We start from the raw sequence: 16,576 nt of genomic DNA on the forward strand, positions 1-16,576 counted from the left end.
GCCTGAAAAGTCTAGTTCCTTGTCTTCTCTGGCTTGGAATTCTAGCACAGCACCATGAATTCATTGTTAGAGAGCTCAACTGTTAACTACAACCACGGCTACCAAAATCTCCTTCTTAGTTCCAAAGAAAGTACTAGGTAATCCAGCAATCTCTAAAATGTAAGCCTATGCTCTCCCTGTAGAGTTTTAGTAATTTTTAAATCTAGCCATGTACTATTACCCAACACACTTGAATTATGCAAATAATCATGTACAATCCCAACAGAAGTTTTTGGATGGAAACTGTGAAAAGGCTGCAGAGAACGTGTATTCCCGAAACCTTTCCTACCCCCAAAAGATTTTAATTACAGTCAAACATAAAATGTTAAGCAACTTTATTTGAATGATGAGTTAAAAAAGAAAACTGAAAAACACTGGTTCACTTGCTTCATTTCTTTAAAAAGTATAGATAGACAATAGATATTTTCTCATATCCATACCTCTTAAAAATGTCCTCTGAAAATAAAGTATAAGCCAAATTTACAATCTCCAAAATGTTAGTATTTTAATATTTGTTTTTAATACTTCATGTGTTTTAATATGTGGCTTGCTTTCATGTGAAAAAACGAAAACAACAGTAAGATGACTTTTAAAACACTCATTTCAGACATCATGCAGGCATATTAACTGACTAAAGAGAAATAAAGGAAGTTAGCATTCGGAGATAATTTAAATATTATGTAATTCTAAACTTTCAACTAAATTACAAAAATAAGGGCCACACGAAATATTTGTAATTATGGGGATCAGAGAATAATGAGTCTCATAACCTATAAATCATACTATGTGCAAATGTTTGATTATGGACCCAAACAACAAACTGCTTACTGTTGGGAGCTCTCAAGCTTTAAAGGGGTGCACCCAGAGGTCTGCACTTTAGTTCTTAAATTCCAAAAGTTCACACCTAGAAAATCCTGAAAGTGGTGCCATCTACTTTTGGAATAATGATAAACACTTCTCTGGTCTGGTTATTAAAATAGTATTCTAAACACACAATTCCAGCAGTGTAACAATGAAAATGTTAACTGTCGTAAAATAAAAGCAGTACTCGAGTGAAACTCTCATATAATGGAATAAAAGCTGCCTTAAATCAGTCTTTACAGTTCTTTATATCTCCCTTAGTGGTACCCATTAATGACAATAAGCAATTCTTAGAGTAAAATACTATACCACCACAAATGCATTTATCACCCTGTAATCATGTTCAAACATAAGTCTCCATTCACACACTACTGGTTTTATTCTCTTGATCATATTCATGATGCTAACCAGCAAAACAGCATATTAGGAGATTTGGTCTCACACTGCTATAATAGCAACTTACTATTTAAAATGGCACATGTCAGATATTAAGGGTTAAAATAAGCACCTTGTAATATACATCCAAAAGAAACTCTTTTAACCCAGTTATCCATGAGCAATATTGAAAGATAAATACTTAGGAGACGACTCAAGTAAAATGATCCAAATTCAGTTTCTAGAATTCTGATGTACGCAGGACAAAGTGAATGATGATAAGAATTCCAAGAGCATCAGGATAGGTAAGATTTGTGCTACCCTAAAAAGATGTATTTTCTGCCTTGTGCAGAAATGTACATCTCCATATCTAGTATAGTGATGCACTATAGCAGTGGGTTCGTCACAGCCTTGAAGAACCGCATCCTGAACTCCTAACGTAAGTTCCTATAAATGGTCATTTAAGACTTAAAAGGGGAAGATGAGGATGCAAAGATGTACTTTCATCGTGTGACACAGGAAGTTGGACCTTAATACATACTTCCTTTTTTGTTTTAATATGTTACTCCGGCTGAAAACAAGTGGCTATTTGAGAATCGAGCCCTCTTTCAAAGTCTTAAATATGAGCACAATGAATGTTTAAGAAAAATGGGAGTTTTGGAAATGACAAAACCTTGCGTCCCACAACCCCTAACACCTGTAGCTCAGACATCTTTTTGCATTTTTACACCCTTCTCCTCCATTGGTCAGGCCACCAAAGAACTACTTCTTTGACTTCTGATCCCTTCCCAGTTCTCACACACGCATTATTATTCCCTCTCCCTCCCTCGCCTCTCTTTCTCACACACGCACACGACGTCCTCACAATGCATACAGAAATGTCCTGATCCAATTAGTGTAGCTCATCAAAAAGGGCTCCCCCAACATCCTCGGACCAAATTTCAACACACGCCCACTCCCTTCCTCAAACCCCTCTTTCCCCATTCCCAGTCCCGCTCCCACCGGCCAGGACACATGGGAAGCGTGGGGAGGGAGGGCATAGACTCTGAATGCTTCTGTCCCCACCGGCTCGCCGTCCCCTGGCCCCCGCCCCCGCCCCGGCAGCGTTACCCGCCCCCTTCCCGCTCTTTACCTGCCAACAGGTTCCTAATTTCCTCAGGGAGGGGGTAGGGAGAGGAGGTGCTGCTGGGGTTGGGCATGTTAGGGAGCGCGAGGCGTGCGGAGGGGAAAGACCTGTGCTGAAAAGGGAATCGACGGGCTGGAGTTGCGGCTGCGACCTAGACTCGGGCTAGCGGTCCCGCTAAGGGCAGCGGGGCTACGAGTCCGGACACTGCCGGGCCGGGGTTCACAACAAGGAAGTCACTAAAGCCCCAGCCAGCAGCTGCCGGACTTTCGGCCCAGCCCCTCCCGGCAGATCGGGGCGGGGCGATGGGCTGGGAGGAGAACCAAAGGGCCTGAGGGGCCGAACTGCGCATGTGTATCCTTCGGTTTTCCTAGCCTCGGAAAAGCGCTTCAGAACAGGCCACGCCCACCTCTACGTAAGGGAGCGGGAGGAGCCGCTGGTGGGAAGGGAGCGAACTCCGGCTGCATCAGCTGATCCGGAGCCTGAAGCGCCTTGCAGCCATTTTGGTTACTGGTACCTCCACAACTGCTGACCGTTTCTCCAGGATCCCGAAAATTAAGGTGTCCATAGTACCTCTAAGTTTTCCGATTAAGGGACCTCTGGCCAACGGTAAGGCCGGCCGAGGTTTAACACCTCGCGTAGTAACCCGCAGGAATTTTCAGCCTCCCTAAACTATTATGGCTTTCTTTGTCCGATTGAATGAGGTAACCAAGACCCATCTTCCGCCAGTGTTCCCTGAGAGGTCAGTCTGGAATTGCTCCAGAGAGCAATCCGATTGGCTCTTAAAATTACTTTTCTGCCTGATTCCTATTGTTGGGGCGACTTCCCCCCGTACAAATGAAGAGTGAGGAGTTCTAGTCACTGGCCTTTTGAGTTAAAAAATATATATAGCTAAATAGACATCGATACTACTGTCCCATCTGTAAACATCAAAAAGAAAATTGCTAGTGATTAGAATGGAATTATAAAATGTGTTCACTCCAACCTGATCGTTTAGTCAACAAAATGCTTATTGCATGTTTTCTATCTGTAAATCGTAACATTTTCTCTAAAACCCCAAAGACACGTTCTGGTGTCTTTAAAGTAAGTGTGTGTGTGTGTGTGTGTGTGTGTGTGTGTGTGTATTCTGTATACGGTGTATATTCCTATATATGTATATACCAAATATGTGTGTGTATGTTTATATATGCTTAATGCCCCCCCCCACCCACATACATACTTCATATGAGAACTGCCCTGGCAAAACTCTTTCCTTCATGCTACTATTGTATTGTAAACACTGTATTGTGGTTCCAATCACAGTGTAAATTGTTTATTCCTCAACCCCCCAACCCTCACTAAATCAATAGTCCTCAAATTTCAGTTTGCATTACAATGACAGAACTATTAACAATACAGAGTCTCAAGTTCCACTCCCAGAGATTCTAATTCTACTCAGGGTGGGACCTGATTATTTGCATTTTAAATGAGCCCCAGGTAGTTCTGATTCTAGACATCCTGAGATTTGTTGGGGCTTTTTGTTGTTGTTGTTTTTAATTTAAATTTTAGTTAGCATACAGGGCAATTTTGGTTTTAGGAGTAGAATTCAGTGATTCATCACTTACATACAACACCCAGTGCTCATCACAGTAAGTGTCCTCCTTAATACCCATCACCTGTCTAGCCCATCTCCTACCCACCTCTCTCCATAAACCTTTAGTTTGTTCTCTCTTTTAAGAGTCTCTGGTGGTTTTGTTTCCCTCTCTTCTTTTCCTCCCTTCCCAAATGTTCATCTGTTTTGTTTCTTAAATCTCACATCTGAGTGAAATCATATAGTATTTGTCTTTCCCTGATTGTCTTCTTTCCCTTAGCATAATACATTCTAGGTCCATCCGCATGGTTGCATATGGCAAGATATCATTCTTTTTGATGGCTGAGTAATATTCCATGGTGTGTGTGCGTGTGTGTGTGTGTGTGTGTGTGTGTGCGCGCGCGCACGCCACATCTTCTTTATCCATTCATCAGTCAGTGAACATTTAGGTTCTTTCCATAGTTTGGCTATTGTTGACAATGCTGCAATAAACATTGGGGTGTGTTTACCCTTTCAATCTGTATTTTTTTATCCTTTGGGTAAATACCTACTAGTATAATTGCTGGATCATAGAGTAGTTCTATTTTTAGTTTTTTGAGGAACCTCCATACTGTTCTCCAGAGTGGCTGCACCAGTTTGCATTCCCACCAACAGTGCAAGAGGGTTGTCCTCTCCCCGCATTCTTGCCAACACCTGTTGTTTCTTGTATTGTATTGTTAATTTTAGCATTCTGACAGGTGTGAGGTGGTACCTCATCGTGGTTTTGATTTGTATTTCCCTGATGATGAGTGTTGAGCATCTTTTGATGTGTCTGTTAGCCATCTAGATACCTTCTTTGGAAAAGTGTTATTCATTTCTTCTGCCCATTTCTTACCTGGGTTGTGTTTTGGGTGTTGAGTTTGATAAGTTCTTTATAGATTTTGGATATTAACCCTTTATCAGATATGTCACTTGCAAATATCTTCTCCCATTCTGTAGGCTGCCTTTTAGTTTTGTTGATTGTTTCCTTCACTATGCAGAAGGTTTTTCTTGATAAAGTCCCACTAGTTCATGTTTACTTTGTTTCCCTTGCCTCTGGTGATAGTAAGAAATTGCTCTGGCCGAGGTCAAAGAGGTTGTTGCCTGTGTTCTTCTCTAGTATTTTGATAGTTTCCTTTTTCAACATTTAGATCATTCACCCATTTTGAATTTATTTTTGTGTATGGTATAAGAAAGTGGTCCACGGGTAGCTGGGTGGCTCAGTCAGTTGAGCATCTCACTTCGGCTCAGGTCATGATCTCATGGTTTGTGGGTTTGAGACTCGCATTGGGCTCTGTGCTAACGGTGTGGAGACTGCTTGGGATTCTCTCTCTCCCCCTCTCTGTCTGCCCCTCCCCAACTTGAATTTTCTCTCTCTCTCAAAATAAATAAATAAACTTTTAAAAAATGGTGCAGTTTCATTCTTCTGCATTTTGCCGTCCAGTTTTCCCAATATCATTTGTTGAGGAGACTCGTTTTTTTCCCATTGTATGTTCTTTCCTGCTTTGTAGACATCCTGGGATTTGATGTTGAGAATCACTTTATCACTTTCCAGCTCCTAGATGGCACAATATTTGTCATAACATATCTTTCATCCCCACTTGGAACCTTAAATCTGACAGAGTAATGGCTCCGTTAATATTTCACACAAAAAAAAGTCTAGACAGTAATAGTAAAAAATTAAGTAGTCAAATGCAATGACATTTTTGTACAATTCTGTAAGAGGTATAACAAACACTAATTGGAAAAGGAAAAATTAGAACATGTTGAAGTCTTCTCAAAACAAAGCAAAAAACAGGGGTGCCCGGCTGGCTCAGTCAAAAGAGCGTGTGACTTTTGATCTCAGGGTCATGCGTTTAAGCCCCACGTTGGGTGTGGAGATTATCTAAATAAATAAGTAAACTTTAAAAAACAAAAACAGGACAAAAACTTTATAATGGAAGTAAAATACACAAATAATAATAATAAAAAAACACACCCAAAACAAACTCCCTAAAATGGAATCTGAAATTCCTACTCAGATTTAGTAATGTGATGAATTATAGAAAGAGTACTGAGGGGCGCCTGGGTGGCTCAGTCAGTTGAGCAGCCAACTCTTGATTTCGGCTCAGGTCATGATCGCACAGTTTCATGGGTTCAAACCCTGCGTCAGGTCCGTGGAGCCTGCTTGGGATTCTCTCTCTCTCCCTTTCTCTGCCCTTTCCCCACTTGTACTCTCTCAAAATAAATGAACATAAGTAAATAAAAAGTAATTTATTTAAAAAAAAAGAACATTGAAAATTAGAATTCTTTTTGGTGGAGGTAAAAGTAAATAGTCTTTTTACAACACAGGCCCTCCAGCTTCAAAGAATTGAGAATTATTACTCTTAAACTACAAAATTATCTTCCTTCCTAAAGAAGAAAGAAACTATTTCTTGGGCATTTTATATTAGTGAGGAGTCTTTCCTCCCTTTACAGTTATCACATATAATTCTTTGTCTTGTCACATTTTTTATTAAACCAGGCCTCCAAATGTTCCTATCCTTTGTTTCCTTCTGATAGAACTGACCACATTTTTTCTTTATTCTTGTGTCTCATTTATTTATTTACACTCCACTCATCCCACAAAGGAATTGAAGTGATTTACTCTTGTATCAAATAGACAGTTTTCTGGAGTGGATCAAATGGACAGTGTCTACACTGCTCATTATGACAAGTCATTCTTGTTAGTGACAGGAAACTATTAAGATTGCCTTAAAATATATAGCATCTAGTAGTCCAAATAAAAAAGGCAATAACAGAAAATGGACTTTTTGTGTGAAACACATTTCCCCTACTTAGGAAACCATTCTCAGACACAGGTTTGTGATGGATTCAGTTGGGCAATGCTTTGTATACTCTATCATTTTTACTGTTTATTGTTAAACTTACTGAAATTGATTATAAGACAGGAAGAGAAATAGAGGCCAGAAGAAATATTATTTCTCTTGTTTCCAAATGTTTCCTTAACAAAAACTAGGAAGGAAATCAAATCATACTTTACATTCTTTAAACTAGTCCCATTAGGTAAAAAAAAAAAAAAAACCAAAAGAGTAATAAATGAAATTTAAAATCTCAACCTGTTAGAGCAGTAACAGCTTCCCTACCATTCCACAAAGAAGACACTAGAAAATCTTATGCTAACCCCCTTCCTGATGTTTTTCAAATTTAGCTGAATAAATATTTGCCAATAGGCCTAAGATTAAAAGAATCTAAAGGAGCACTGAAGAAAAACAATGAGCTAACACACAATTTACCTTTTTTTTCTCTACCCCTCTCCTCTTTCTTTAGTTTGGCATTCATAGGCATGTGGGGAAAAAATTATATTTTATACTTAGGCATTCTATAGTTCCTTGTTGCTGCATAACAAAACTTGGCTTTAAACACTTAGTATCTCGCGTAGTGTCTGACGGTCAGGAATCCATGAACATTTTAGCTGGGTGGCCCTGGTTGCAGTCATCTGAAGACTCGACCATAGCTAGAGGATCAGCTTTCAAGGAAGTTCACCCACGGGACTGTTGGCTGGAGTCCTCCAATTCCTCTTTGGCTGTTGGCAAGAGGCCTTAGTTCCTCACTCCATAGACTTCTCCCCGGGCTGCTTAAATGTCCTCTTGACATGGCAACTGGCTTCCCCCAGAGCAAGTGATCCAAGAGATAGCACAGCTAAGACAGAAGCCGCAGTGTCTTTATCACTTAATCTCAGAAGTGGCATCACTTTGCTGCTGCTATATCGTATGGGTGACACAGACCAAACCTGCTATAGAGAGGGAAGGGACTATACGAGGCTGTGAATACCAGGAGGGGAGAATCACTGGGCCTGTATTGAGAGCTAGCTACCACAGTCAGCCCTCTTCCCCACCCCCCCAGTCATTCACATTTCTCTCCCATGCGAAATATACCCATTCCCTCCCAAAGCCACCTGTAAAGTCTCATCCTATTACAACAGCAGCTCAAAATCCAGCATCTCATTATCTAAATCAAGTCAGGGTATGGATGCTGCTGCTTAAACACAGCTCCTCGAGTACAGTTTCCTCAATTTAAAGACCTATGAAGTAAAAAGACAAGTTACCTGCTCTCCACATAACACACAATGGTGACACAGACAATGAGATGGTTATCTACAAAGAGATAACCATTGTAGACGTTCCTATTCAGAAGGGGTAGGGACAATAAGAAGTATACAGTGATTACTGGTTCGTAGCAATTCTAAAATCCAACCTGGAAAATGTGGAAAGTTCTTTGATTAAAAGCAATTCTATTCCCACCTGGGATCACGTCTCTATGGGTCTTGGTTCTGACCCATCTTTCTGAGTCATCCTTCTTCGCCCATGAAAGGTAACCCATGTTTTCAGTTGCATAGTTTGCTCAACCAGCTTTCTGTCAATGGTCTTTGGGAAGTCAAAAGACCCCTTTTCATTTTGTACTCTCACTGTCTCCATCTCTGTCAGGGTTCAAGCAGAGAAGTGAAACTATCAGAATGGAGATAGAGATATATGAAGAGATATACGAAGATATAAGATATATGAAGATATAAGAAGAGATATATGAAGAAATCTGTCACAGAGGTTTGACCCTACAAAATTTGGGGATGTGGTTAAACTGTCTCTGTAAGGCTGTTACTTTTGGATCCGTGGCTGGAGCTTGAAGTCCACAAGGCAGGGAGTCACGAAGGAAAGATAGAGGAGACTCACGACAAGCTGGAATGCAGAAGCACAAGCCATGGTCACGGGGACCGCCTGAAACAAAAGCTACCTTCTGCTGCCCCTGACCCTGACATCCTGCAGAAGCCGGAGTCCTTTGTTCCAGAATTAAAAACACATTTGACTCAAGAGTCAAAAGTGAAAGGAGGATCCGGCAGAAGACCGAGCAATTTGCCCTCTCTGGCTTTCTGGCTGGCTGCTGCCACATGCCACGGAGGTGAACCAGCAGATAAGCAACAATATATGTGAGCTACAAAGTGACTACTGTATCACTCCTGTAAATCTCACACAAGAATCTCTTTTGTGACCCACCCCAGCCAGAAACACATAAAAAGGAATTCCAGGAAAAGTAGGTTGACAGATTGCAAAGCCACCAAGCACACACTTGTACTATTATAAGAATGGAAAGGTGCCTGGCTGGCTCAGTCAGTGGAGCGTGCAACTCTTGATCCCAGGGTCATGAGTTCAAGCCCCACACAGGGTGTAGAGATTACCTAAAAAATATATATATATAAGGTGGACTAGACAAAAGAAGCAATTGAAATCTTGATTTTTTTTAAGTTCATTTATTTTGAGAGAGATAGAGAGCAGAGAAGAAGGAGAGGCAAAGGGGGAGAGAGAGAATCTCAAGCAGGCTCCGTGCTGTCAGTGTGAAAATGAAGAGTCAGATGCTTAACTGACTGAGCCACCCAGGCTCCCCGAAATCTTGAATTTATTTTGTGGCCTAATACCTATTTAAAACTTTTTAAACCTGTGTCTTTCAAGTCATCTAGTATGGGCTTTTTAAAGACTTTTCAGAAGTGGGGGCAGGGAACCTGGGTGGCTCAGTCAGTTGGGTGTCCCAACTCCTGATTTCGGCTCAGGTCATGATCTCAGGGTCGTGGGATGGAGTCCTGCATTGGGATCCACACTGAGCATGGAGCCTGCTTAGGATTCTCTCTCTCTCTCTCTCTCTCTCTCTCTCTCTCTCTCTGTCTCTCTTCCTCTGCCGCTCTCCCTTGCTCACTCTCTCTCTCTCTCAAATCAAAAATAAGAGAATTTTCAGAAGTGAAGGTTTGTTGTCATTTTCTAAATTCTTATCCCTCTCTTCATTTGAATCATCTAGGGCTGCTGGGGATGAGTTTATCGTTGTGTGGTGCCAGCCAGAAAAACACTATTTTCTCACTGGAATTCATATGAGGTCATTTACCCTTAAAAGGTATGACACAGAACCCACCAGAGCCAACAGATTCTGACAGATGCAGCTCACTAACTTGCCTTTTCAGTTTTTAGGTCATGATTATTGTTAATCCTATTAATGTAATTTATTGACAAGATAAGGAAACAAATTCATTCTCTTTTGCTCTCCATCTCATTTGCATATACACAAACGTGTGCTTAGGCACTTTGCTGCCCTAGCCAATTATGTTAAAAGAATAATAAGCAACTTAATATAGACCGGATTTGAGCTCTTAACAAGGTGCTGCTATATGCCTTTAGGATTCTACCAATCAGGAATAAGGTGAGAGAATGTCCGTCCCATTCCAGACTTGTCAGTCAGGGGCTACCCAGCTCTCTCCCCAGGTAACAGCCCTCTCCTCCCTTCAACTGATGTTAATTTCCCCTATCCAGACTCTCAATGCTTTGGAGACATCACCATTGTAAGGTCAGTCCTGATGGTAACCTGGCTCTGACCTCATATCCTGGTTCTAGTAACTAAGTTTCTCCAGCCTGGGTTCTGAAACCAAGTCTTTTACCTTGCCTACCTTCAGTAAAAGGGACATATTTGTTTGGATTACTTTTAGCCCTCTTGGACTATGGCTGTCTTATTCTTACAGTCTTGATTTATATCTGGTAGATTCTAGGTAGGTCTCCAGAGAAGGGATGGACCCATATCCCTGTGTTGCCTTTTACTAATCAGGCTAGGTTAGTATGTGCACTAACAACATGCCAAGAAAATGCTCATTCTTTATATTATATAAAATTGAATGCAGACCTCCCTCCTCCTTTCCATGTAAACTGTTTTACTCCTCCATGGTTTGGTGAAGTCACCTTGAACTGTGAATAGCTACATCAAAAGACGAGAACTTTTGATTCTCTCCCATAATTATTTTCTTCAAAATCTTTATTTTCTACCTTAGAGTTCCAAATTGAGTGACCTTGAAGATTCCATTTTATTCTTGGCTCAGAAGAGACAGAGATTATCCTGGAGCTTAATATAAGAGATAATGTGCAAGGACACTGGTATAGTTTAAGCCTTTCCAGGGGTGGCTGACTCAGTTGGTAAAGCATGCGACTCTTGACCTCAGGGTTGTTAGAGCCCCATGTCGGGTGTTCACATTACTTAAAAATATATTCAATATAATTTAAGCCTTTCCAGTCCACCCCATTCCCAAGGATGATCCCAACCTGCACTCCCTGAAGTTCTACCAATCAGAGACAAGAGAGTGGATGGGTAAGTGTCTCCCTGTACACCTCAATCTAGACTGGTTTGAGCAGTCAGGTCATCTTATACCTGGATTAAGCACCCTGTGGCTTAGATGAAAGATAACTGAAAACAGTGTTTTGGAATTTCAAACATCCTGAGAGAGGCACCGGGGTGGCTCAATCATTAAGCATCCAACTCTGGACTTTGGCTCAGGTCATGATTTCACGGTTTGTGAGCCCCACGTTGGGTTCTGCGCTGACAGTGCAGGGCCTGCTTGGGATTCTCTCCCTCTCTCTGCCCCTCCCCCACTTGCGCACGCACGTTCTCTCTCTCTCAAAATAGATAAGCATATATATATATATATATATATATATATATATATATATATATATTAAAAACCATATTAAAAAAAAAATCCTAAGAGCTAAGAGAAGGCAGGCTGCATAGACCTTCCAAGGAATGGTTTCAAGACCAGCTGTAAACCAAGCAAGGCGTTCATGGGTATATTTTATGCTGTGTGCCCTGCTCTTTCTTTAGGATAGCTCTGGTCCCCACAACATCCTTAACGACATTTGATGAGAAGACAGTCTTCTAGAAGAAAGGAACTGAAGAGCATGACTGCTTTATTAATTAAACTTTGGAAGACTCACATTTGGGCTCTGAGTCTTTTTTTTTTTTTTTTTAATGTTTATTTTTGAAAGAGACAGAGAGTGAGTGGGAGAGGGGCAGAGAGACAGGGAGATGCAGAATCCGAAGCAGGCTCCAGGCTCCGAGCTGTAGCACAGAGCCCGGTGCAGGACTTGAACTCACGAACCGTGAGATCATCACCTGAGCAAAAGTCGTAGGTTTAATGACTGAGCCACCAGGCATCCCTGGGCTCTGAGTCTTAATTGTCTCAATATGAACCATTTATTAAATTTTAATTATTTTTGTTACAGGAATTTTATTTTTGTTTTGTTATTGTAGCTATTTTTTTTTAAAACACAAATTTAGATGAAACCTAATTTTCTAATTCACTTCTAGAGTCATTTTATAGCTAAGTTAGCAGAGATTTTAGAACATTAAATAATTAGAAACAGACCTAGGTTTCTTTCTATATGCAAAGACAACACAGTAAATTGTGATCAGAGTCCTTCCTCTTATTATAGTACATCTATTCTCACTAGGCAGTTTTAAAATACCAAGCTGTCTTTAGCAACAGTAATTCAGTGGGTTTGTGCCTAATATATTCATGAAGGGCTTTGATGGATTTGATAACCATAAGCAGCTGTTAACATTAAATTGCCATTTAATTTTTTTCAGTGACTTTCAAAGTTGTCAATATTAAACAGTAGTGTTTTACAAATGACTAAGACCAATAAGAATAAAATTAAATAAAATTTAAAAGGCTCAAACAAATGCTCCCTTTTTTCTGTAATATCCCACTACGAAGCAAACAGAAAGGAAAAAATTTTTTTACAGGACCATAAGTCCTACTTTGTATATTTGACTATAATTTCCATTGTATATTACTATACCCAGTAATTCTCCCATCTCTTTCCCACCCCACCTCACCCCCTTTTAATTTTTGTCCTTTGTTCATGTAGCTCAGCTTTGGTTGAAAAAAAAAAATGAACTGGAAAAACTACTGGGCAGGTCCACTTAAGTATGAACCTTAACTACAGTGGCAAAAAAATTAAACACATTTGTCCTCATCCTCCCACAAGTAGGTGAGGTATGTGCTTTTTTATTGTTATTATTTCTTTTTATTTTTCCAGCTTTATTGAGATACAACTAACATATATAACGTTGTGTAGGTCTAAGGTGTACAATGTTATGATTTGATACATGTATATAATACACAATGTTTACCATAATAAGATGATTGCCACGTTGAGGCATGTGCTTCTTAATGATCTAGGTGCCCCCCAAAAAGCAATGGGCCACAATATTCTCTTAGATTCTGTGCTGATGCCTTACTCTTCAAGAATTAAATAAGAATTCTAGCTCTTATATTAAAATTATTTACTTTTATTTCCTCACCTGAAATAAACTTGATCTGTTATTATATTGTTTTATTTATTTATTTTTTGTTATATCTTATGTTTTAGAAAATATAAATCCAACACTGAAGCTGTGGCATTTGCTTTGTGAAAATGGAAGTAAGCAGTTTCAAAACCTGTACAATAATAAGATTCTTTTCAATATTGTGAACCTGGGGTCTGTCAATAATTGCTCATAGAGTAGATCCAATTCATCCAGGACCAAAGGAAGAGGCTGGAAATGCCACAACTCAATGCATGATTAAGAAAAGGCAAATATTAACTCAAAAGATTAAATGGTCAAAAGTAAAAGACAAAAAAAAAAAACCTCCTACAAATCAATAATAAAAACACAAACAACTCAAAACATCAAGAAAAAAAGACCAAAGGGGCGCCTGGGTGGCGCAGTCGGTTAAGCGTCCGACTTCAGCCAGGTCACGATCTCGCGGTCCGTGAGTTCGAGCCCCGCGTCAGGCTCTGGGCTGATGGCTCAGAGCCTGGAGCCTGTTTCCGATTCTGTGTCTCCCTCTCTCTCTGCCCCTCCCCCGTTCATGCTCTGTCTCTCTCTGTCCCAAAAATAAATAAACGTTGAAAAAAAAAATTAAAAAAAGAAAAAAAAGAAAAAGAAAAAAAGACTAAATAGGGAAGAGATTGAGAGGATATGACTATAACATAGAAAGAAACAATATTATTTATATTTACATACGTAAAAATACACAGTATTATATATATGTATAAATATATGTATCCATCAAATCCATGTTCAATCCCATTTCATAATACAAAATTTTGAGGGTCATTTTTTACCCTCATCCCCCCTGACAGTATAATTTTATGACATACTTAATCTGGATCTCAATTTTCACCCGTATACTTTCTCCTTGTTGGATGAGTAAGGTGATTTTATGGACTAAATTTTGGTAAGCAAAGGAAGTCAGTACTGCTGGTATCTACCTAGTCTCCGCGTTTGTAGACTGCTGCAAACGTGTCTATGGCACAGTGGGGGCGTCGAGAATTATGCCGTGTACCACACTGTTGGGCTTCACTGTCCCTCAGTCCGTTTGCTCAGCATTCTGAAGACACGTTGCTGTGCGTCAGGAACATGCTTCCCCCTTGTTCTCATTCTTTGCTTTAACCCTGAGACCACACTATGGCTTCCTACATTGTGCCTCCAAGAACCGTCTATAGGAGGAAAAAGACTGACAGAACGGATCCCTCTCCAGCCAGTTTGCTTTATATCGCCATGAGCATTTAATTTTTGTAATAGCCATTTTAATTTTTTTCAAAGGTAAAAAAGTACTCTTAGATTTGTATGCAATGCTGTTGAAAGGTATATTAACTTGCCAGAACAATTAACTTGCCAGAGTGCGTGCGCACACACACACACACACACGCACATACACACACACACACACAAGGAATTCCTAAAGCATCCTCCAATTATATACTTTCTTGTATTATGTCTCCTCATTTTTACATTTCAAATAAAATATAGCCATGTACTTGTTGGGGGAACAATGTTCATATGGACCATTTTCAGGGAAATATTTGGTTTTTTCTTCTTTTAATTTTTTTAAATGTTTTATTTATTTTTGACAGAGAGAAAGAGAGAGACAGAGCATGAGTGGGGGAGGGGCAGAGAGAGAGGGAGACACAGAATCCGAAGCAGGATCCAGGCTCTGAGCTGTCAGCCCAGAGCCCGACGCGGGGCTCGAATTCACAGACCAGGAGATCATGACTTGAGCCGAAGTCGGACGCTCCACCAACTGAGCCACGCAGGCGTCCCAATATTTGTTTTTTTCTATATAGAAAAATAAATTCCACATCTGTGATAACTGTACTGTCATGACATTAAGAACTATTTAGCCCATACTTCAACATGGCAAGGTGAAATATTCTCTAAGTCATTCAAATAACATTAGAAACATATTACTTGCCTAAAACAAAATACTATACTTTTAAAGCTAAAACTATATTTTAATATATTTGTAAAACAAAGGTACTGCACCTTGACCGCAAAAGATAAGCACTTACACAAAATCGATGTTAATTAGACAAACTTGATGAAACAGATTCAATATATAATCTGCAAATAGGCCAATCTTAGATAATATCTGAAATGATTTCCTCTGGCAGATAATGGAAACAAATATCTTCTGCTCCTCTAGATATTCTTGTGGTTCACTTTGTTGTAGTTGTGTTTTTATTTTGTTTGGGGTTTTTTTTTTTCTCAACTGAAAATACTTGAAAACCATTATTCATAATTTAAAGTTTCAGTTACTTTGAAATTTTCAGTCTTTTCAATCATTTTAGTTTCTGTCAAAAGACATGACATGTAAATACAGGAAGACAGACCTGAATGAATGACTAGAAAGCATATCCCATTTTCCTTTTCACATATCATTTCTTAATTTTAAAACTAATATAGAAAAACAATAAATCTGACACATGAATTATTAGTAAAAAAGTCTCACATTTGTTCATTCAAATATATTCATGTTCTTGATCTGTCATAATGAAAGACAGTATCAGTGTTACTCAGAGTATAGTCTACTGACAGGTGCCAGGCCACAAACTGTTACCAGTGCATGAAATGATAAGCATAAAATGTAAGTGTATTTAGAAACTTTTATAGCAATTTGTATCAGTCAACATGGATTAGAGGTTTACTAACAAAAAATAAATGTTCCTTGTATGTAAACCAATTTGACAATAAATTTCATATTAAAATAATAATAATAAAATAGAGAGTCTGTTTTCCTCTATATGAAAAAAAAAAATGTTCCTTCACCGTAGATAGCTTGAGAAGCACCGGTACAAATAACCAAAATCAGTAGACACTATCCATACTTAAACGAATAGTCCTAAATTTTTTTCCTATTAAATTATGTTTTTTAGAATCAGAGTTACAATACATTATGAATATACAATCAAATTGAATAGAGCACAAAGATTTCATTAACCTGAGATCATTTTTCAGAACACCGTTATCAGTAACATAATTTCTAAATACTATTTAAAGAAAGTCTGTATCTTCTTGTACGTATCCCTAACATCTACCATACTCACAAACTAGCTACTAAATAAAAATTTGTTTAATTAAGGGCACATCAATGTAGATCGGCCATGATGAATCAAGTCAATCAAATCTTTGCTATCCAACTCAATCACAGAATAACCTCATGTTTCATCTCTGACTTATGCCCTTTCTCTCCTTTAGGAATATCTGTGAGCTCCACATGAATGGAGCATAGAGTTCCATCTGTCCAGAACTTTGCATATATGATTTTCCATGCCTAGTCACATAAGCACTTTTCAAGCGTTTGAGTGCATCACAGCTGCTAAAATTTCATCGGTCAAAAGGAGTCAAATGATCGATCTCAGAGCCCAGCAGTGGGGAAATACTCCTTAACCACAGTGGATGCTGCAAAATTACTGCAAAGA

The 16,576-nt window shown here is 39.3% G+C and overlaps 1 protein-coding gene and 1 long non-coding RNA gene across 5 annotated transcripts in view; one reads left to right on the forward strand and one right to left on the reverse strand.

Annotated features, from left to right (window-relative positions):
* The window catches only part of SKAP2 (src kinase associated phosphoprotein 2), a 185,152-nt gene extending 182,460 nt beyond the window's left edge, over positions 1-2,692 (reverse strand). The window contains exon 1 of one of the 2 annotated variants that reach the window (XM_045495149.1): positions 2,408-2,692. In XM_045495149.1, the coding sequence (XP_045351105.1) occupies positions 2,408-2,474 (67 nt within the window). In that variant the 5' untranslated portion in view covers positions 2,475-2,692. The remainder of the gene's footprint in view (positions 1-2,407) is intronic. The other variant, XM_045495150.1, reaches the window with a different exon arrangement.
* On the forward strand, positions 836-11,762 carry LOC123606603. 3 transcript variants are annotated; one of them, XR_006716369.1, is made up of 6 exons: positions 836-1,714; positions 8,453-9,053; positions 9,810-9,902; positions 10,825-10,927; positions 11,055-11,138; positions 11,649-11,762. It is a non-coding gene; the product is annotated as an uncharacterized LOC123606603 (long non-coding RNA). The 3 variants fall into 3 exon arrangements; XR_006716368.1 differs by lacking the exon at positions 836-1,714 and adding an exon at positions 2,790-3,007; XR_006716370.1 differs by lacking the exon at positions 836-1,714 and adding an exon at positions 2,790-3,007 and having other exon boundaries at positions 8,453-8,949.
* The last annotated feature ends 4,814 nt before the right edge of the window (positions 11,763-16,576 follow it).

The sequence above is a fragment of the Leopardus geoffroyi genome, chromosome A2 (genome assembly GCF_018350155.1).
Source record: "Leopardus geoffroyi isolate Oge1 chromosome A2, O.geoffroyi_Oge1_pat1.0, whole genome shotgun sequence".
Lineage (NCBI taxonomy): Eukaryota > Metazoa > Chordata > Mammalia > Carnivora > Felidae > Leopardus > Leopardus geoffroyi.